This window comes from Festucalex cinctus, chromosome 1, assembly GCF_051991245.1.
Source record: "Festucalex cinctus isolate MCC-2025b chromosome 1, RoL_Fcin_1.0, whole genome shotgun sequence".
Lineage (NCBI taxonomy): Eukaryota > Metazoa > Chordata > Actinopteri > Syngnathiformes > Syngnathidae > Festucalex > Festucalex cinctus.
Window position 1 is genome coordinate 26854177 of NC_135411.1, and position 21534 is coordinate 26875710.

At 41.7% G+C, this 21534-nt stretch overlaps 3 protein-coding genes across 4 annotated transcripts in view; 2 read left to right on the forward strand and 1 right to left on the reverse strand.

Moving 5' to 3' along the window:
* lmx1al (LIM homeobox transcription factor 1, alpha-like) overlaps window positions 1-3882 on the forward strand; it is a 28626-nt gene extending 24744 nt beyond the window's left edge. The window contains exons 8-9 of the mRNA XM_077526386.1: window positions 906-1061; window positions 1132-3882. Coding sequence (XP_077382512.1) covers window positions 906-1061; window positions 1132-1289 — 314 coding nt within the window. The 3' untranslated portion in view covers window positions 1290-3882. The remainder of the gene's footprint in view (window positions 1-905; window positions 1062-1131) is intronic.
* A 310-nt stretch (window positions 3883-4192) lies between these two features.
* Window positions 4193-7944, reverse strand: chchd5 (coiled-coil-helix-coiled-coil-helix domain containing 5). Of its 2 annotated transcripts, XM_077526502.1 has the most exons (5): window positions 7018-7128; window positions 6266-6405; window positions 5915-6055; window positions 5690-5841; window positions 4193-4420 (listed from the first exon to the last, which is right to left on the reverse strand). In XM_077526502.1, coding segments are annotated over exons 2-5 (324 nt in total). In that variant the 5' UTR covers window positions 6268-6405; window positions 7018-7128; the 3' UTR covers window positions 4193-4391. The 2 variants fall into 2 exon arrangements, with proteins under 2 accessions (XP_077382628.1, XP_077382619.1); XM_077526493.1 differs by lacking the exons at window positions 6266-6405; window positions 7018-7128 and adding an exon at window positions 7708-7944.
* On the forward strand, window positions 6684-20757 carry atp13a1 (ATPase 13A1). The gene is made up of 25 exons (XM_077526263.1): window positions 6684-7208; window positions 9259-9348; window positions 9456-9719; window positions 9816-9971; window positions 10051-10120; window positions 12446-12552; window positions 13434-13563; window positions 13744-13799; window positions 13868-13994; window positions 14071-14208; window positions 14278-14398; window positions 15133-15290; window positions 15525-15700; window positions 15779-15889; window positions 15966-16091; window positions 16178-16280; window positions 17293-17486; window positions 17623-17719; window positions 17794-17978; window positions 18104-18218; window positions 18300-18496; window positions 18594-18736; window positions 19597-19708; window positions 20012-20155; window positions 20238-20757. The coding sequence occupies exons 1-25, from the start codon at window positions 6855-6857 to the stop codon at window positions 20346-20348; spliced, it is 3585 nt and encodes a 1194-aa protein (XP_077382389.1). The 5' UTR covers window positions 6684-6854; the 3' UTR covers window positions 20349-20757.
* Window positions 20758-21534: the final 777 nt, after the last annotated feature.

Below are 21534 nucleotides of genomic sequence, written 5' to 3' on the forward strand. Positions count from 1 at the left end.
AGGTTGGGTTACTTTCACACAAGTTTGGGTTCATTATTTGATCCAGCAGATTGGGATGAAGATTGGATTTGGCTGAGGCGTTGCCATTTTGGAGTGTACTGAAGTTAAAGAATTGCTAAATGAATATAAAGCCAGTGGGACTCTGAGGTCTGCAGACTTTTTTCAATTTGTGGAGCCCAGAAGTAAACATGGTGAAGCTGCATTTAGGTTATGTTGTATACAAATGGAATAAGCTGCCAACAGAAGTGAAGTCAGTACCAAGTGTAAAGACTTTTAAATCCAGGATAAAAACTTTGATTACCTTAATCAATAGAATAGATTTATAGATTCAAAATAAGTGGTTCGGAGAATGAATGAATGAATGAATGGATGAATGAATGAATGAATGAATGAATGAATTTTTAAATCATTTTTCTTTTAATTATTTTAGTAAACTACTCTTATGTCTTTATTCTTAAATGTTCATATAGTTTTCTATTCAAAATGTTGGCAACAACATTGGCATTGCTTTTAACCACGCAGCTATATTGATAACCTGGTAATAAATTTATTGGTGACTTTAACTCATATGTATGGCTAGACTTTACCATTTGTTGTATCAAAAATATTGACCCAAAGTGCTGGGTCAAATCATCAAACCAATCTGGGTCTAAATAACCCAGCAATTTGATTGGTCCCTTGTTTTGAACACAATGCTTAGTTAGCTATTTTATACAATTTTGGTAACTCTTAACACTGCAGTTTTAAGAATGTAGGACCTGCAGTAGATGATGGGAAGTTATGTCCTAAATATTGCATTGACATGGTCCCCAACCCAATGGGTATAAATAACCCAGCATTGACTTCGTCCCACCCAAATTGGGTTACTTTTAACCCAGCAGTTTTGTATTGCCATCTCCACACAGACGGCTCGAGTGGTCAGGGCATGGATGGCATGCTGGGATACCCCTCTCTGCCTCGACAGCAGCTGCTCACCCTGGACCCCAACATCTACGGTGGGGAACCCTTCCGACACGGGCTCACGCCACCTCAACTGACCAATGAGCAGCTTCACCCGTATGGTAAGCAACAAGAGCTAAAGTTTTGTCACAAATTAAGGCAAATACAATACGTATATGTTCCTCTTTATAGAATCCGAGACGGTATTTCACGATCTGGACAGCGACGGCAGTCTGGGTCACCTTGGCGACTGCCTCCTCGCAGCCGGCGAGGGCGGCCTTCTGGCTGCGCGAGTGGGAAACCCCATCGACCGCCTCTACTCCATGCAAAACTCCTACTTCACCTCGTGACCCTGAGAAACCCACGCCCTTCCTCCCACTTCCTCTTCCACCTCTCACCTCAAGAGACGCAGCTAATACGGAGTTTGCCCATCAAAAATGCCTCCGCTAAAATAACACATCCAAACACACACACAGTTAAACAAAGTTTGTTGTTGCCCTCTCTGTCCATGATGAGAATCGCTTTGAGAGACACTGAAAATGAGACAGATGTGCAGAAGCACCTCTTTTGTGCTATTTATGTTGTGTTTAATGAAGCAGCACTTTTAAACAAAAGACAAACAAAATACAACATGCCAAACGTACCATGTATAGTAGATATAAAAAGTCTACAAAAGTCTATTCAGTTGGCAGGTTTTTGTGATATAAAAACATGAGACGAAGATAAATCGAGTACTCTCAAAAATATTCATGTCTTTCAATTGAGTTGTGACATTGTATGTCAAATTAATGGTGGATTTTTTTTTTTTAATTGATTCATCTTGGTCTATTTTTGTCATTACAAAAAAACTGCCATTTGAATAGGGATGTGTAGACTTTTTATATCCACGGTACACCACATATGACAAAATGTTATGTTCAAAAGGAATTCACTTGTCAAGACGCATGCACTAAAAACACACGGGAAAAACATTGTGATTATTCATGCAGCCGATACAATACTGTTTAATAACTGGAGTACAGTTTTGCGCTCAGGTTAGTATATGTACGTTTTACCTGAGACCTAACTCAGGATATTACGCTGGATAGAATTCAAATGTAACCGATTATTTATACACGTGAAAAAGTGATGTTTTAAAGCAACCCTCCATGTGAAACTATCATTTCAAAAATGACAATGGAACCTTCAAAAGCAGCACAATTTGGAATTCAACTGCCCAAAAACTGTGGATAAATGTAAAAGTCTGACATGATAGTCAGTGTGTGGAGCGAAGTTTCACGTTGGTGTGGCCGCTTTAGAGCGCCTCGTTGTCAGTTGTACGTCAACACGTTTAGCAGGGAAAGTCTAACTAGGAGGGGAGATTTTTTTGTGTGGGCGTGCTTTGTGCTGGCGTGGCCGCTTTAGAGTGCCCCGTTGTGTATATAGTGGCATTCGATTGACAGTTGAGTGTTGGCGTGGTTTGGTAATTCCAGCAGCATTTATAAAACACTACAGATATCACCCGTCCCAATTTCATGGCTGTCAGCGTGAGTAGTTTTACTTTACTTTAGTTTTAACTTTTACTGTGATGAACCTGTCTTTATCCTTATGACAATTAGGAATTGTAAAATGTTATTTAAAAATTGCGAGTAGTTAATAAAGGTTTTATTATGGGGACAGTTTGACCTTGGAATTAGTTAAAGTGTACCTGTGGTGGTAAGAGGAAGAAATATATATATGGTTTATCATGAAAAAGTGCATCTACTGCTCGCAGCCATATTCGCAGGCGAGAAGCAAAGCCGTGACGTCACCACGTTGAAAGCCGTCTTAGCTCGACCGACTCACCCGATCAAACGGGTATTTTTTGACAAATCCGATTCATTCTCGCAACTCTCCAGAGTCAATACTCACGGAAGGTCCATCAAACCATGACTAGCGATGCCCGCTTGCTGACGAACGAGATGAAACAGGATGAGGTGCTGTCATGTATATAAGTATTCTCCCGCTGTATGAAAGCAGGAAGACGGGTCAGGTTATATCCTATCTATTTAAATAAATAATATACAGTATAAATAATTGAGTCTTTATGACGGAGAATAATTATTCTGGCAAATTCAAGACTAGACACAAAAATGAGAATACCAGATATTGATCAAACATTGCAATATATACTCCGTTTCCCTAGCCTTGCTCTCGCAAGATGAATTCTACTGTTTCCCCAACAATACCTCAAAATGTTCCACCAGAGGTACGTTTTAATTTTATTTCAGTTTTTTCCAATGTGAAAATTTGTTCAAAACACCTTGTTTTCCACTTTGGAGGTTCCACTGTCTTGCTTTTGTTTGCATGATTGGCTTATTCCAGACCAAAAAAATGGCTGCATTTTTTTTTTTTTTTTTGCATTGAGACACCATGACAGGGTTACTTTTATGGAGCCTTATACGGAGACAGGGTTGCACAAGAGCCTATTAACTCTTTATTTTATAATTTTATCATACACACTGGGTACAAAACAATGAGCTCCAAATGTAAATGTATGACTGTGTTGATGTATATAATTGTAGTACAGTATTTTCTTTCTATACATATTTATTTCTCTCATCACAAATTAGATGGGTCGATATTTTGTAAGCTTCCTCTGTGATGAACATCTCCTACTTAAACCGCAGCATGATTATTTTTCACAGCGTAGGTTACAATAACGCACAGCCCCAGGCTAAGAACACAGTGCAATCTAAAAAGCATAAAAATAGGACTAGCAATGATTTTAGCTGCTATGGCTCCTAAGAAGGCTCTCTCACATCAAATTTGACACGTGCGCATTTCTACAGTGATATTTTGTGAGGGTAACTTATTTGTGCCGTGTTAGCTGAGTTGCAATCTTATGTTCAGTGGCTACCAAGGTGACGTGCTTTGAATGTATAATGTTGCTGTATATTCAATACAGACTGCAATTTCATCATATTGTGTGCTTGTCTTGTTTTGCATTTTGACGATACTTGGATCACCTCATGTGCTTTTTGCGACGAAATTGTAATAATTCAAGAAGAAAAGGTTTGTTCTCTTTGGTGGTCACAGAGATAATAATTCAACAACCTCCCCTCTCTGAGACGGCCTCCTCCTGCTCTTTTCTTCCCAAACTCCCTATTTCTTCTTCAGGAGATTTTGTGTGGGAGGGCAACATTCTGGTTTAATATTTGACTGACTCAGCACCATAGATGATGAGGGGTGCAGATATATGGAGCTGAAGACAAAAGAAGGAAACCCCCACTGGTTGAGTAAGACATAACTTAGTTTTAATAAAATAAAGAATGTGTCACATTTATTTAAGTCTACACAGCCTCGCAATTGGTACAAGTAACACTTGGTTTGAAAAGAGGAAAAATAATCACAGTGTGTAAAGTTAAAGAAAACATAATTGTGGGATTTTTATTTTTTTTTTCCCGTACAAGTGTCCAATAGATGGTTGAATGCTACGATGGCACATGTACTGGATTTGTCTCTGAGGGGAAAAAAAGGAATACATAAATATAATAATGAATTAGTAATGCAGTATAATCAATGAGTTTTATCTCGTAAAGGGGTCTTCAGTTTACAAGTTTATGCACGGCATAAAAACTAGTAAGTTGCTGCCATATTACCAATTTTTCATGTGCCTTAAACTGAGGACCCTGGGGCTCTTCTGAGTTTTTGCATGACCTGATTTAAATAAATACGGATTGAAGGAGTTTTTGTTGTCCTTCTTCTTCTTCAAAAACAAATAAAATAAAAAATAGTACCGGTAGTATTACCTCCGAAACGTAGATCAATATTACTTGCCATAGCATGCTGATGTCGGTTAGGAAAAGTGGAGCTGAATTTCATTTAAAACAAAAACAAAAAAACAAAACAAAGCAGTGCTGTCCTTCCCTCTATTCAAAAGGAAGCAACTTTTAATCTCTCCCTGACCCAATGACAATTTCCATAACGTTTAAGGAAAGGTGGTATAAAGGTTAAGAAACTTTGCCTTTCCAAAGAGGGCCCCTGTGTAGTCAAAGTAGTCTTAGAATGGGCATTTGACTACATCTTCATCTACACAAATTTGTTTTATATTATTTGTGGCCAGACTAAGTCTTATGTGAATGAACTTGGCATGTTCATTCTAGACTGAAAGAGAGTGAATCAACAGCGCCTCTACTTGTTGCAGCCAAGTAGTGCACTACACCAGTTATTCACAACCAAGTACAGTACATCTGTGATTAAGTTGGGACAAGATCATTGTTTTACTATTCAAACAACTTGTGAAATATTTGTTTACTAGTGTTCTGTGATTTTTTTTGTAATGTAAAATGGTTCCCTTGGCACAGTAAAAGTTGACTCAACCACCAATGAAAAATGGAGTGCAAATTACAGTTTTTTGAGAGCTTTACAATTTCCTATCCAGAGGTAGGTAGTAAGTAACAAGCTACACTTACTGTTTCCTCTTCTAAAATGAACTTTTTGTTAAATTGTACTTGTAAGAGTAAATTTAATTAAACACAAGGCTTTTGAGTAATGAAATAGATGACAGCATTGCTGATAAGTGTTCTTGAATCCACTTGTACTTTTGTCAATGCATACTTACGTACTCTTCCACAAGTAAATATTTGGAGGACCACAAATTACTTGAAACTGAGTCATGTTATTCTTACATAACAGTACTCATGGGTACAGTTTTGGGGCTACTTTGCCAACCCCTGGCCCTATCCTATCAGTGACCTTTATTTGTTTATTTTAGTTTCCCCTGACTTACCCACTCCCTTGAGATCCACCGTCTCAGCACAGCCTAGAAACCGAGCCACGTGGGCTGAACAGGAGGCAGGTGTGGCCTGGTTTTCCCTCAGACACTTCTCGAACTCCACAAACTGCTTGGAACAGTCTTGTCTGATTTTCTGGATCACCGGGCTAGCGCAACAAAATGCAAACGTTGTAGAGTAGGCCAAACAAGGATGATACGGGTTCAATACACACGCCTTACTGTGATGATGTGCACTGTGCAACTTTCATCTTGAGTTCATGACACTTCTCCTGCCATACTGATGGGTTGGATGCCACACATGACCCATAGGCATCCATCTCCTTATGGCAATACTTTGCCGTGATATTCATAGCCGCCTGCCTGTGAGGAAACATGCCGTACTGTCACATAATTGAAAATATATAACTTGAGTTGTTTGGAATGGTTTGCAACGTAAAAAACACGTCACATATAGACTTTTTTTTTTTTTGCTCAGCAAGCACACAGAGTGTAAACCTGTTTGCTATGTATATATTCATCTCCATCACGAAAATACAATAGGATGCACACAGTAGCAATAAAAATTCTTACATTTTGCTATTTTGTGCTCGTTAGAAGCGATGAAGCTGATCAGTCAAGGTTAGACTTCTCCATGTGGCGCCATGTAGATGACGTTGGCCACTGGGCACGCCCACTTCGATCCCATTGGATGGAGACCGAAAATGTTGCCTCTGATTGGATAAAAACCCAGCATGCGAACACCATCTCAAATCCAATTGGTTGATTTGATGACAATCGGACTAGTGCCGAGATCCGACGATGACGTAAGATAAGTTAAAGAAACATAGCCCTAATTTTACATTTAGATCGAAACCAAACATGTCTTTTGTGTCATGAAAATGTTCAATATATGTGAAAAGAGCTTCACGTGTAAAATTCGCTTTTAGGAAAAGTCATAACTGTTTGCTTTCCGCGATTCACACCACCAAGACATGCGTCCGAGTCGTACGCGCTGACGTATGCGGAAGCGACGGTTGGACAAGGGACCATAGAGAGGAACTAGACGGTTGTATGTAGGACTGAGGAAGGTTCCGTTTGTAGAATTGCGTTTTTTTTACCGGCATCAACACGACGGGGCGGCGGTGGATAACAGAAGGGCCTAGAGGGTGAGCAGAGGACAATGAACGACGTCCAAAAAGAGGACGAAATGACTGCCGACGGTGTCAGTGGACCAGGCGAGCTACGAACGGCCACTTCTGTGAACCACAATCAGCATGACAATGGCACCGGCGATGAGCTGGTGAGCTCAGTGACGCTGTACAGGCGAAGGCCGCGGCTCTTACACGGCACCGTCCTCCCGTTCCTGACAGTCCTCTACCCGGCCTGGCTCTACATGTGGCTGGCGGTGTACGGAGCCTCGGAGTATCCGGAGGCAGGCCTGCTGGCTCTCGCTGCTATCGGGATTTCGCACATCCTGACGGCGCTGTCCGGTTATTGGTCCGTGCACGCTCACTGTTGGCTTACTTGTTCCAAGGTAAATAGAAAAGAAACAAAAACATCACTAAAATGGCGATACAGTGTTCCCTCATTTTCCGCTGGGGTTAGGTTTCAAAAAATAAATGAAATCAGCGAAGTAGCTAGCTTTATGTTTTACATTTACTATAAAAGTTTTAAAGGCTCTAAAACCCCTCACCACACAGTTTATACACATTTCTTATTGAGGCATACTTTTTCTCACAGTTCTCTGTTTAAACATTCTCAATGTTCAAACTTTCATGAAATTTATATAACAGGTACATTACTGTAAAAATAAATAAATAATAATAATACATACAGAATTGCACTAAAAAAAAATCACACATAAAATACAGTGAGACCGCGAAAAGTGAACCACATTATAGCGAGGGCACTACTGTATTCCATTGAATTTAGCACTGTCATATAAATGGAGATTAAAGGGATAGTTCGGCTTCTTTGACATGAATCTCTTATTTCATCCTCACCTCCAGTGTGTGCGATCATCACTGACTTACCGCTGACAGCGTTCTGTGACACGAGTTCTTGTTCGGTGTTGTACGAGAAAAAAATAGTCCAGCAAGTTGGCTGGGGTCACGGAAATAAAGCGTTTTTCTTCCAAAAACAATTTGTGTTCAAAAAAGTGATACATTTTCACACTAAACTTATTTCTGAAAAAAGTCAGACGCCATTACCGCCGGGCACTACTTTTCTGTTCGTTCGTATCACTGCGGGTCGCCCTGTAGACAGCTGATCCACGCGCCTTTCGCCTTCGAAAAGACAAACAACTTGTAGATTAGTGCCCGTCTATCAGCTGTATGCGGGGCGCCGCGCAGTGATATGAACGAACAGAAAAGTAGTGCCCAGCGATGATGGCGTCTGACTTTTTTCAAAAAGGAGTTTAGTGTGCAAATGTATCACTCTTTTGGTCACAAATTGATTTTACAAGAAAAACGCTTTATTTTGGTGACCCCAGCCAACTTGTTGGACTATTTTCCTCTCGTCCAACACCGGACCAGAACTCGTGTCACAGAACGCTGTCAGGGGTAAGTCAGTGATGATCGCACACACTGGATGTAAGGATGAAATGGAGATTCACGTCAAAAAATCCGAACTATCCCTTTAAAGCACGGCAGCATGAAGGAGCAAGAATAAAATGGAAGTCCCCTTCTACCTCTTGCTTACTATTGTACATTACGGTGTTCTCCATTGGTTTGGCTCATTTCTTTATTAATCAGAAAATACATGATTTACACTATAAGATCATTTGGTTAAACAGTCTTACAGTTCTGCGAAACGATACTATGCTCACTAGCTAAAGCTCATAACAGTATCTATCGCAAAAATGTTTACATTATGCTTCAAAACTAGATTCCTTTCCTATATAAGGAGTCAGTACGATTCTGTGAGTAAAATTCTATTATAAGCTTTGCAAAAAAATCTCTATAGTGACAAACTGTTTCCCTCGGATGGGTCGTTCTAAAACTATTAGTGATGGTTTGATGAAGCGTGTTGAAACAATGCCACACTGTTTTGATACTATGTTGATACTGTGTCACTGAATACGGACACCTGTTAGACCTTAAAAATCACTACAGGTAACCGAGGTTACTTACTATATACACTCATCTGGGTAAAATACTATTTTCTCAGTTAAATAAAATTAAGTTGCATTTAGCATACAGAAGGTGCAGAATTTTCTTCCCTCGTTTATGTTGTGTAATGCTCTATGTAGTTGAGATAAAGGCGTAAGGTCAAAGTCGACCAAAATAACCAATATGAGGGCAGATCAGGGGATTTCAGTAGTTGTGGCAGAAATTAATTTTGTGATCACAGTACACGTCATCACATTTGCTACAAACAGAATTTAAAAGTAGGCAAGCAACTGTCATTTTCTACGCAAAAGTACGAAAAGGTATGGATCAATGCAAAAACTAGCAGACCTGTTTTGACAGGATGCAATGTCAAATCTTGAGAAAAGAATGAACCCCATGTCAACACCACAGTGTTTTGCTCCAGATCATGTCTTAAGTTAAACCTGTGAGAATTTGTCACCTGTTTACCAACAGGAATTGGACCCAAATAAGGCTACACTGGCAAAGGTTGTACCCACCCCCAATAACGGTTCTGCTGAACTTGTGACACTACAAAGGGACCAGGTGAGTTGGGACCAGGACTCTAGTTCGTACCTCACTTTTCACTGTATTACCATTTGTATGCATATTATTCAGAGCTAGATACTGACTCCATTTTCACTCTTCCACAGGATGAGAATGGAGACAAGATTCTGTCATTTGAGTTTCAGAAAATCCGCTACACTTTTGACCACAAAGAAAAGAAATGCTTCTTTCCCATCGCATTCCCCATCGACCACCCAATGGGCTATTTCCAGGGGTGGCGTGGCTACCAGGAGGAAGCCGACCTCAGAGCGGCCGAAAAGCGCTACGGCACCAATCATGCCGAAATGGTGGTTCCTGATTTCTTGGAGCTATTTCGGGAGAGGGCTACTGCCCCCTTTTTTGTCTTCCAGGTTTGTGGGAATGTTCCTCCTTTCAATATGATTGATATGGTAGTATGATACATTTTCACGTTTACTTTAAAATACTGCATGTTTTTCATCCCTCAGGTGTTCTGTGTAGGGCTGTGGTGTCTGGACGAGTACTGGTACTACAGTGTGTTCACGCTTTTCATGCTGGTGGCATTCGAAGCCTCCCTAGTTCAGCAGCAAATGAGGAACATGTCTGAGATCCGGCGCATGGGGAACAAGCCTTACATGATCCAGGTTGGGTTTCCAATTGTATCCAAGCTATGTCCCTCGTGCCTGCAAAGCGTTTTAGTTTAACATGGGTTACTCCTGGCAGGTTTACAGGAACCGAAAGTGGAGGCCCATCTCGAGTGACGAGCTCGTTCCAGGTGACCTTGTCTCCATTGGTAAGCGTCCTGCCATTTTTTCGCTGTTAGTTAGGGATGGGTACCTTTCACATTTGAACCTGTACTGTTCCAATACTCGGTATCTGGGAATCGATACCAGTACTCAATGGTACAAATTTTCGATACTTTTGCTCTCTCTCTGTCTGTCTGTCTGTCTGTCTGTCTGTCTGTCTCTCTCTCTCTCTCTCTCTCTCTCTCTCTCTCTCTCTCTCTCTCTCTCTCTCTCTCTCTCTCTCTCTCTCTCTCTCTCTCTCTCTCTCTCTCTCTCTCTCTCTCTCTCTCTCTCTCTCTCTCTCTCTGTCTGTCTGTCTGTGTCTCTCTCTCTCTCTCTCTCTCTCTCTCTCTCTCTCTCTCTCTCTCTTACTCTTCTCACTCTCTCTCTCACACACACACACACACACTCTCTTTTTTTTTTTTATTTGTTAAATTTTATTAATTAATGTATTTATTTGGGTGCTCGTAAATTATCATCATTGTTTATTCAATAGTAAAATGTTGTCAAAAATAAATGTAACAATTTTCTTTCAAGATATAAAATTTGAAAAAAAACTAAATAACATTTCATTCAAATGAGACAGAGAAATTAGTAAAAAATAAAGGTTCACCGTTTTACAATTACTGAAGTATAATGAATAAACTTAAAGGGATAGTTCGGCTTTTTTGACATGAATCTCTATTTCATCCTCGCCTCCAGTGTGTGCGATCAGCACTGCCTTACCCCTGACAGTGTTGTGTGACACGAGTTCTGGTCCGGTGTTGGACGAGAGGAAAATAGTCCAGCAAGCTGGCTGGTGTCACGGAAATAAAGCGTTTTTCTTCTAAAAACAATTTGTGTTCAAAAGAGTGATACACTTGCATCATTAAACTCCTTTTTTGAAAAAAGTCAGATGCCATTACCGCCAGGCACTGCTTTTCTGTTCGTTCGTATCACTGCGCGGCACACTGTAGACGGTTGATATACGTGCAGCAGACAGCTGATAGTCGCGCCTTCCGCCGTCGAAAAGACAAACAACTTGTAGATTAGTGCACGTCTATCAGCTGCATGCGGGGCGCCGCGCAGTGATACGAACGAACAGAAAAGCAGTGCCTGGCGGTAATGGCGTCTGACTTTTTTCAGAAAAGGAGTTTAATGATGCAAATATATCACTCTTTTGAACACAAATTGTTTTTAGAAGAAAGACGCTTTATTTCCGTGATCACAGCCAACTTGCTGGACTATTTTCCTCTCGTCCAACACCGGACCAGAACTGGTGTCACAGAACGCTGTCAGGGGTAAGTCAGTGCTGATCGCACACACTGGAGGTGAGGATGAAATAGAGATTCATGTCAAAAATGCCGAACTATCCCTTTAAGTTAATATTACAAAAAAACGTGTGAATCAAAGTTCTTTGCAATGAGCGACAGTAATAATAATTGATGTTAACTTTGTTTCTTGTGCAGTTGTTTTTCAAGAATATAAAGCCTGCCGCGCGATGAGCTCGAAGTTTTAACCCACGTTGAACTCGGGTACAAAAAAAAAGAAATGCATTTGGAAGAGGACATGACATGATGACAATTAGTGGGTTCAAATTAATCGTTGGAATGTACCCGACGTGGTCTATCATGCTCGCTACATTTTGGCCACAATCTTTTGCTATTTTAAATATGGTCACCAGTAGTATATCCAAATTACAATGTCTATATACCTTAACGATGGTGCAGTCATCTACATTCCAGCCTGATTCCATTCGGTGGGGAAAGACGCACGGGTGAGGACGCCGCCGACACCTCCCTCTCAGGTGTGCACTGCTTGCAGGGAACCGGGGACATTGCAAGTCTGCACGAATACGTCTTTTTCTTGCCAATTACGTCCGCAAACTTCCATTGGAAAAAATGAGCGATGGCAGCTTTCATCTTGCGCACAGGATACGTCATCACGATCACGTGACCAGGATAATGGCGTCCCCCGCAGTACGTTCGTAAGAAACTGTATTTCTTTGGCTTGGTGCCTAAAAAATCTCGCTCGTTTCCAAAACCCGGAAATGTATTTTAGCGCATGAAGTCCTGCGCGAGTGGCTGACATCAGTACGCTGGTACACGTATAATGTTGCGTTCAATTGTGCCATGGAAAATTGTCAACTCTTCCACTCCCACACAGTCACAACTTTGAAAGACGTGCTTCAGAACCGAAACATCGTACCGCTTGATTTTATGTGAATCGGTGCTCAGAAGTACCAACCCAAATCGGTCCATACCACAAAAAGTACAGTCTTCGGTACCCATCCCTACTGTTAATACTTCTCTCAAAATGAGTGAGTAGACAGCGTGTATTGGTCTGGTTTCCAGGGCGTTCTCCACAGGACAACCTGGTACCGTGTGATGTGCTTTTACTCCGCGGTCGCTGCATCGTGGATGAGGCCATGCTGACTGGAGAGTCTGTGCCTCAGATGAAGGTAAGAAACACACTTATCCAGCCACCCATTTTCTAGAGGCAGTGAGGATTTAGAGGTGGCAAATCCAGGTACAAGAAGTAAAGTCCCTGCCACTGTGGGGCCAAAAGAAAGTTCTCAGAGCAGGCCTGTTGATTTAAAAAAAAAAAAAAAATGATGAGAAAAGCAACAAAAATTTCTGAGAACTCATAGCAAGGTATGGAAATGCTGGATTTCTCTACCAAAAGATAAACTCCTCTTTTCTGCAGTATAGCATGCACCATCGTCGTCTGCAATAATGCTATAAGTGATGTTTGATGCTCATTTATCCATTTAATGATTTATTTATTTCACGTTCTGTATTTTAATATGTCATTAATCCTTATGAACTTTATTTGTTGTTGTTTTTTTTGGGGGGGGGTAATAGTATCTAGAACTAATCAATTGAATTTAGATTACCTTTGGGAAATATTGCTTCAGTTTTTATATTATATTCTTGGAAGTAATTAATCACAAAAAAGTACGAAAACTGAGGTTCCACTTTATAGCGGAATTAAAATAGAATGGTGGTGAGCAGAAAATTGATGGGAAGGTTTATAACATTTTGACTTGACACTGTCCTGTGTAATGTTTACTATTTTGGGTTTGTTTTGTGGTAAAAATGTTGAACACAGTTCATAAATCTATTATAAGATAAATACAAGAATAGGCCAGAATGGAAAGAGAAATAATGTTGTGTGGTGTCCGAATGATGTGGAATATGTTATATTCTCATCTGGGTAAAATTGTATGTTTGGACTGTGCAGAATGCAATGTCTTGACTGGCTTTACAATGTTATTAAAATGGGAAGGTGTTTATTAGATTGATATTTCAATAACTGCTAACATTTTGGGGTATTGTTCAGGAGCCAGTGGAGGACTTGGACCCTGATCAAATCCTTGACCTTCAAACAGACTCTCGGCTCCACATCATCTCTGGGGGGACCAAAGTGGTTCAGCATAGCCCCCCTTTAAAGGCCAGTGTTGGACTTAAATGTAAGCCAATAAGTTTTGCACTGGAAAAAAAAACCTATAGTGAACATTCAAGTTAAAAGTCTTTGGTGTAAATGAGTAGAGCGTTTGTTGCTCACATATTCCACATGACACAAAACTTAACAGAAGTAATTGTTTCTATTAATGTGTCACCTTTACGTCACTTTTAATCTGTGTTTGCAGCTGTAGACAATGGCTGTGTGGCCTATGTTCTGCGAACAGGATTCTACACCTCTCAGGTGCGTTTCTTCATATTAGTCAGTTATCGTCAGTGGTCAGTTTAATCTGGAAATGTGCTTGCATGCAGGGTAAACTTCTGCGCACCATCCTCTTTGGTGTGAAGAGAGTCACGGCAAACAACCTGGAGACATTTATCTTCATCCTCTTCCTCCTGGTGTTCGCCATTGCAGCTGCTGCCTACGTGTGGGTGGAAGGTGAGCTTTGCAGAACGATGATTTAGTGTGTCAAATTGACATACGTAGTATCTAAGTCTTACCCGTCTTACTTCAGGGACCAAGGACCTCAGTAGGAACCGCTACAAGCTCTTTCTTGAGTGTACCTTAATCCTCACCTCAGTGGTCCCACCAGAACTCCCCATTGAGCTTTCTCTGGCTGTTAACACATCTCTCATTGCCCTCGCCAAACTATGTAAGCTTGCACAGTTGCATTTTTGGTCCTTATCTGCAGTGGTTCATTACTGTCTTTGCTTCTGCTTAGATGTATTCTGTACCGAGCCCTTCAGGATTCCGTTCGCGGGGAAAGTGGAGGTCTGCTGTTTTGACAAAACCGGAACACTGACTAGCGATAGTCTGGTGGTGCGCGGAGTAGCGGGCCTCAGGTAAATGGGTTTATTATACACGTGTGGGGGCAGTAGTTCCTATTTGATTTATGTTTATGGCCTAGAAGTGTTTTACATAAATAATGTTACTAGGGGTGTTAAAAAAAAATCGATTCGGCAATATATCGCGATACTACAGCACCCAATACTCGAATCGATTCAATAGGCAGCCGAATCGATTTTTTAACATCCATTTTTGATGAAAAAATATTCAACAAAACGTCTAAATTTCACACCTTAAGCATGGAAGAATGTTATATTAATGGAACATTAAGCCTTAATATTTTTTTTCAATGCTGTTCAAACATGAAAAATGTTACAACCTGTTTGTTAAATACAGTGGCTCACAGTTATAACACTGAAGTTTGAGATCAATAAATAATAAATTTTCATACAAATCTTACAGTGTACATGTACAAGTTTACTGAATGGTATTTTCTAAATTTGAGTAAAAAAAATCGCAACAATCGACTTGTAAATTCATATCGGGATTAATCGGTATCGAATCGAATCGTGACCTATGAATCGTGATACGGATCGAATCGTCAGGTACTAGGCAATTCACACCCCTAAATGTTACTGTAATTATGACTTTGGTTAGTTATAAACAATGGTGTGTTCCAACTTTGGATTATGCAACCTTCGTAGGAATGAAATGCCGTGGTAAACAGAGGACCCCGGTATTGTATTATTTGATCCATATCAATGTACTGTGTATGTATGTTAATGAGTAGAGGGGGAAAAGAGGTGATGCCCGTATCGGATATCCCAGTTGAGACACATCGGGTCGTGGCAACCTGCCATTCGCTGGTCACTCTGGATGATGGGCAGCTGGTTGGAGATCCATTGGAGAAGGCCATGTTGACTGCTGCGGATTGGATCCTGACTAAAGGTAAAGTGTTCCCAAGGAAAGCATGTGGATGCAGATGTGGCTGTGTGACGTAATGGATAAGGTTGGTTCTTTTGTTTCCTGTTGTAAATTAAAATATTAAAACGTTACAATAACCTATTCTTTATTTATAGTACCTTCTTTATTGCAATTCTAGTTCACCAGTGAAACATGTTCCTTAGTGGCTTAAGAGATCACTTATGCTGTGCTTGGCTTATTCTTGTCTTGTTGGACCAGATGAAAAGGTCTTCCCACGTAGCATCAAGACGCAGGGCCTTAAGATCCATCAGCGCTTCCACTTTGCCAGCGCTCTCAAGAGGATGTCAGTTCTGGCCTCCTATGAGAAGCTGGGATCCACTGAACTTTCTTACATCTCCACTGTTAAAGGCGCCCCAGAGACACTCAAACCAATGGTACATATGACCACTATCTCAAATGTATAGCCAAATTGTTTTAAGAGATTTGGTATGATCATGGGATTGTGGTTGTAGTTTTCAGAACGTCCTGAGAGTTATGATAAAGTGCACAAGGAAATCTCCCGGCAAGGCGCAAGAGTGCTTGCTTTGGGTTACAAAGAGATGGGACATCTAAGTCATCAGCAGGTTTGTTTCTTTCTCTGTACAAAAGGTGCAGTAGTAGTTCATTTTGTTTGAACTTATTTGGATCTGTGTTTTGTAGGTTCGGGAGATGAACCGCCAATCCCTGGAGTGTAATTTGAACTTTGCCGGCTTCATGGTCGTGTCCTGCCCCCTTAAGAGTGACAGCAAGGCGGTCATCAGAGAGATCCAGGAAGCATCTCATCATGTAACTAATTCAAAACAATGCAAAGTTGATGCAATTGCTCACTGCTTTTGTTACAGTACCAATGATTTTTATTCTTGCACTCTCAGGTGGTGATGATCACAGGGGACAACCCCTTAACGGCGTGCCATGTGGCCAGAGAACTCCACTTCCTCCAAAAGGAGCAAACACTTATATTACAATCAGCTCACGGTATGCACAATAACACCCACAACATTGGGTACACCTGGCCAATCAAAAAGCTCCAACCAAAAATAATTGTGGTTACTGTTCATATGAAGAGGCATTTCTGATATTTTGAAGACAAGTCTACCTGTATTTGAATACTAGATCACACTAGTATGATACATAATACCATTATGTGTTAAAATTTTGATGGCAATTAGTTTTATTTTAGTTTTATTAGGGCGGCACGGTGATCGAGTGGTTAGCACGTCCGCCTCCCAGTTCTGAGGACTCCGGTTCGAGTCCAGGCTCCGGCCTTCCTGGGTGGAGTTTGCATGTTGTCCCCGTGCCCGCGTGGGTCTTCTCCGGGTACTCCGGTCTCCTCCCACATTCCAAAGACATGCATGGCAGGTTAATTGAGCGCTCCAAATTGTCCCTAGGTGTGCTTGTGAGTGTGGATGGTTGTTTGTTTCTGTGTGCGATTGGCTGGCAACCAGTACAGGGTGTCCCCTGCCTACTGCCCAGAGCCAGCTGAGATAGGCACCAGCACCCCCCGCGACCCTTGTGAGGAATAAGCGGTCAAGAAAATGGATGGATGGATGGATAGTTTTATTTTATCAAATATTTGTTGTTGCAATGCGAACTGTGCGAGGCGTTCGGCGGTATTTGTTGATGTGGTGGTGTTGGGGGCCGCTGGTAAATGCCTGTGTAGCAAATTGAAATAATGTACACATATGAACAATGTTATACAATGGCAGAATGAAGAAGCACTCACAGCTGACTGTGAACATGTTAAGTCTTCAGCTGCCACCAAGCGAATGAATCACAATCATAACAACATTGCGCCAAAATAGTCCTTCAACCTCACCTCACCACCTGCATGTCTGCTGGGTGAGAGGCGGAGTACTCAGTCCTAAAATCCGCCGTAATACCATCTTTTTGTGTAACTTACTGTGCCATTTATATTTGAAGATTCATTCTTGTAGTACAATACGATAATGTATTATATGACCTTATTATGGTGCTGTTTTGTACCCAGGCGGATGGCAGTGGGAGTCCATCGACGGCACTGTGCACGTACCACTTCCGCCTCCCTCGGTCTCTTCCTTTGTGCACCAGTATGACCTGTGTGTAACCGGGGAGGGGCTAGCCCGACTGTGCTGTGACCCCCGGCTACTGCACGCCCTTTTGCCTCACATACGAGTGTTTGCGCGAGTCAGCCCAAAACAGAAGGTAAGACCAAAGACACAAAATGAGGTTGGGATTCACAAGGTATGTCAATGATATCAACTTCTTGGAATAGAGTACAGAGCAATCAAAGTGAATTGAATGTGTTAATCTGACAATTTTCATGTATGTGGTGTTCCAGGAATTTGTGGTCACCAGTCTCAAGGGTCTGGGTTATGTAACACTGATGTGTGGTGACGGTACAAATGATGTCGGTGCTCTCAAACATGCCCACATAGGTAAGATTGTCCAACCAATTGTGACCATATTTAGTCTGACTGCCATTCAAGTTTGTTCTGGTATTTTTACACAGGTGTAGCTCTATTAGCCAACGCCCCTGAACGCATGCCCGAAAAAAAGAAACGAGGGAGAGAGAAGGAGGCACCCCCCGCTGAAATTAGACCTTCACTACCTGTCAATGCAGGAGGCAAGCCGAGTTCCAGAGGCGCCAGGCAGAGGATGATGGCCCAAAGAGAGGAACAACTCGCAGCACAAAAGGTATCCTTCAACTTCATTACTATTTGGATACCTTTTTTTTTTTTTTCCTTTCTCATCACAAAGAGTGGCTTCATTTTGTTATTGGTTTTTGGATAATAAAGTGCAAGTGTGTTTTTCTTATATAGGAGAGAATAAGTCAAGTCTTGCGGGAACTCGAAGAAGATCACGTACAAATCGTAAAACTGGGTGACGCCTCCATTGCCGCCCCCTTCACCTCCAAACTCTCCTCCATTCAGTGCAGTGAGTAACAAATATCACAATGAGATTTGATTTGCTTCCTCACCGAAAATGGCTTCTTTTTTTCCATCTCTGTCCATCCAGTCTGTCATGTAATAAAGCAGGGCCGTTGCACTCTGGTCACGACGCTACAGATGTTTAAGATCCTCGCTCTCAATGCCCTGGTGCTCGCATACAGCCAATCTGTGCTCTACCTGGAGGGGGTAAAGTTCAGTGATTTCCAGGCAACCCTCCAGGGTCTACTATTGGCTGGATGCTTCCTCTTCATCTCTCGTTCAAAGGTGAGAATTTGTTTTAAGAAATAGACACCCATTGGGTGTTTGTAACTTATTTTCATTTCTGAATAATGGTGTATATTCTCCTCTCCTCTTGAGTCAGCCACTGAAGACATTGTCCCGGGAGCGGCCCTTACCAAACATCTTCAATCTTTATACTGTGTTGACGGTGCTGCTGCAGTTCGCGGTCCACTTCTGCAGTCTCGTCTTTCTTTACAAAGAAGCACAGAGCAGAAGTCCGCCAAGGTAAAGGCCTAGATACACCAATCTGACGTTGGGAGTTGGACAGCGTTGGGCCGACTGATCAGTGTATAAATTACTGTGTATAAATTACTGTCGTAAAGTCTAATTGAGTTGGAATACGTTGCGGGGGGTTGAGTTTACTGCAAATTCTACATTTTGAATCGGCGTCAGGGCATTGGATCACTGTGATTGTCTGTTAGCTAGTGAATCCGCACACGGGCAAGAAGAGGAAGTAACGAACGCGAATAAATAGTACTGATGAAAAGCCTGGACCATTTTTTTTTTTTTTCGTTATTTTGTGCATCGTCACCCAGTTGTACTATTTGAATGTACGTCCATCTGGATAGAAGATCCAGAAGATGACTTTTTCTCTTTGGTTTCAAGCGAGACCGACATTGTATGATATTACCGTTAAAGGGTATGCTAACAAAGGTGTGAAAGCCAAAGTATGGCATGACATGGGGACGCGACTGGATATAGCAGGTAGGATTTACTTTTATGTACGATACTGTGCAATAAGCCGTAGGGTTTCATTCACGTGGGAGAGGACATCATGAGAGAAAAAGTAACCGGTTTGTTTACGTTTTTATATCCCGCCCCTGTAAAGAGGTTTCCGGTTGCCTTTAGGAATAATGACTACCGCCGCCGATGGTATGGAGGGGAATTACTTCTCGCGCATGCGGTACCGTGTGCATTTACGTCATTTTTCTACGCGACGTGCCGACATCTGGGCTGACGCCATGGGTAGGCGGCGTCACATTTGGCCGGCGTCGGATTGGTTTATCTAGGCCTTAAGAGGTGGGAACTGTGTGGCTTCTGCTTGATCTGGTAAAATGTCACATTTCTTCATTTGTCTTTTACAGAGAAGCTCAGTTTGTGGATCTGTACAAAGAGTTTGAACCCAGTCTAATCAACAGCACTGTCTATATCATGTCCATGGCTATGCAGATGGCCACATTTGCCATTAACTACAAGGTATTTGCCTTATTACATGTACAGGGCTTCCTTTGTTTTTGACAGTCCTGACGTTTTTCCCGTGTCGCAAGAATGCAGTGGTGCCTTGGCTTATTGTTGAATACTGGTTTTATTTGGATTGTTTTATATTTATTCACTTGAAAGTATTTTTCATTTGAATATTTGCTTCAATTATGACTTAACTACTGTGTGCTAAGAAGACTACACAGAATCAAATCTCCAACATAAAATGAGGACCGCCTTTGTTGCTGTTTCTGTATACTTGGTAATAAAACATTAATGCATTTTCATTCTCTTGCATAGGGTCACCCCTTCATGGAGTCTCTTACTGAGAATAGGCCACTACTTTGGAGCATCGCTCTGTCTGGCTTAGCAATTGTGGGACTTCTTTCTGGTTCTTCACCCGAGTTCAATGAACAGTTTGCTCTCGTTGATATACCAACTGAGGTGAACTGGAACAAACAAGTCTTTTTCATTAGTTGTTTTGGTGTAGTTGTTTTGTATTAATGGTCTCCCATTTTCCCCATAGTTCAAAATGATCATCGCCCAAGTTCTGGTGGTGGATTTTTTCGCCGCCCTATTTGTGGACCGTTTACTGGAGTTTTTGCTTGGCAAGGGAACTCTGAGGGTGCCTTCTTGAACTCTTCTTGCCATCAGCACCCATGGTCCTTGTGTCCTCTAAAGAGAGAGGAGCCTTTGGAAAGGAAGAAAGAGAAGTGAGATGGTCATGGTGCGCAGTGCTGTACACTCCACTCCTTCAGTCGGCTCCTCCCAACCCCATTTCATTGTTGTATTTTCATCAGCTACGCGTTGTTCTTTTTCCTGTTTTCCCCCAAACTTCTTCTCTTCATCCCCACAACCACACAAGGCCATGAAGAGCAGTATTGAGAGGAGTACAGGACTGCCAGCAGAGTCAAGCACTCAGACTACAAGAGGGGCATTCTCCAAGAGAATTAACAAGCTGTTTTGTTTTGTTGTTTGATTACTTTCTTTGATTTTGTAAAAAGTGAAGACATCTCTAACAGACTGATAAAAAGACTTACCAACGATTAGGTTTGTCAAGTGTTTTCAATCACAGATTTGTCTGAACATCTCCGGGGACAGATGTTGGAGGCAGAAATGATACTGGCAGCTTCTTTTGTTTATCTCTAAAGGAATATTATCAATATAGATGTGACTATAATAGCCAGACTTTGTTTTAAAAAAAATTCTCCAAAGACAGTTCTTCTACTACTCAAAGTAAAAAAAAAAAAAAAAAACCTCTGGTGACAAGGTTGGAAAATTGGGAATACCGGGCATTTGTCTCGAGGTCCAATATGGAGACAGTTGACCATGTGGGTCGTCAGCCATCTTCCATCCATTGAGTGTGGCAGAGGATGGCGTCGTCCCTCTGTTCACGTTGGAGCTACGGTGGGTCGATGTCCACACTCAACGATGCTTCCCACTCCTCTAGATGCTGGCAGTGTCTACAATCCTCATGGGTCAATGTAACAGGGCATCCACTGGGCGTGTTGGCATCTTGGCCGATGGTGGATTCTCAAGGTGTAAAACTGTAAAATCGCCACCGAGTAGCACATCTGTCCCTCAAGTTGCTGAAAGTTGGGTGACAGAGTGCGCACAGTGTTTTGTTCCTGTTGGCTGAGTGCGCGGCTGTATAATGTGTAGAATGCGGGCACTAGTTTTCTGGCCGTTCCTATCACTGCACGGCGCCCCGCATACAGCTGATAGACACGCCCTAATCTAAAAGTTGTTTTTCTTTTCGACGGCGGAAGGCGCGACTATCAGCTGTGTACAGAGCGCCGTGCAGTGATACGAACGAACAGAAG

Excerpts from the sequence above, each read along its gene's own strand:
- atp13a1 (XM_077526263.1), top strand. The coding sequence starts at position 6,855 with ATGAACGACGTCCAAAAAGAGGACGAAATGACTGCCGACGGTGTCAGT. Across the intron at positions 15,890-15,965 it reads GACATCTAAGTCATCAGCAG|GTTCGGGAGATGAACCGCCA; the intron begins GTTTGTTTCTTT and ends TGTGTTTTGTAG. Across the intron at positions 16,092-16,177 it reads TCCAGGAAGCATCTCATCAT|GTGGTGATGATCACAGGGGA; the intron begins GTAACTAATTCA and ends TTGCACTCTCAG.
- chchd5 (XM_077526493.1), bottom strand. The coding sequence starts at position 7,841 with ATGTATCACTTTTTTGAACACAAATTGTTTTTGGAAGAAAAACGCTTT. Across the intron at positions 6,056-7,707 it reads GTCACAGAACGCTGTCAGCG|GCAGGCGGCTATGAATATCA; the intron begins GTAAGTCAGTGA and ends GTTTCCTCACAG. Across the intron at positions 5,842-5,914 it reads GCACAGTGCACATCATCACA|CCCGGTGATCCAGAAAATCA; the intron begins GTAAGGCGTGTG and ends TTGTTGCGCTAG.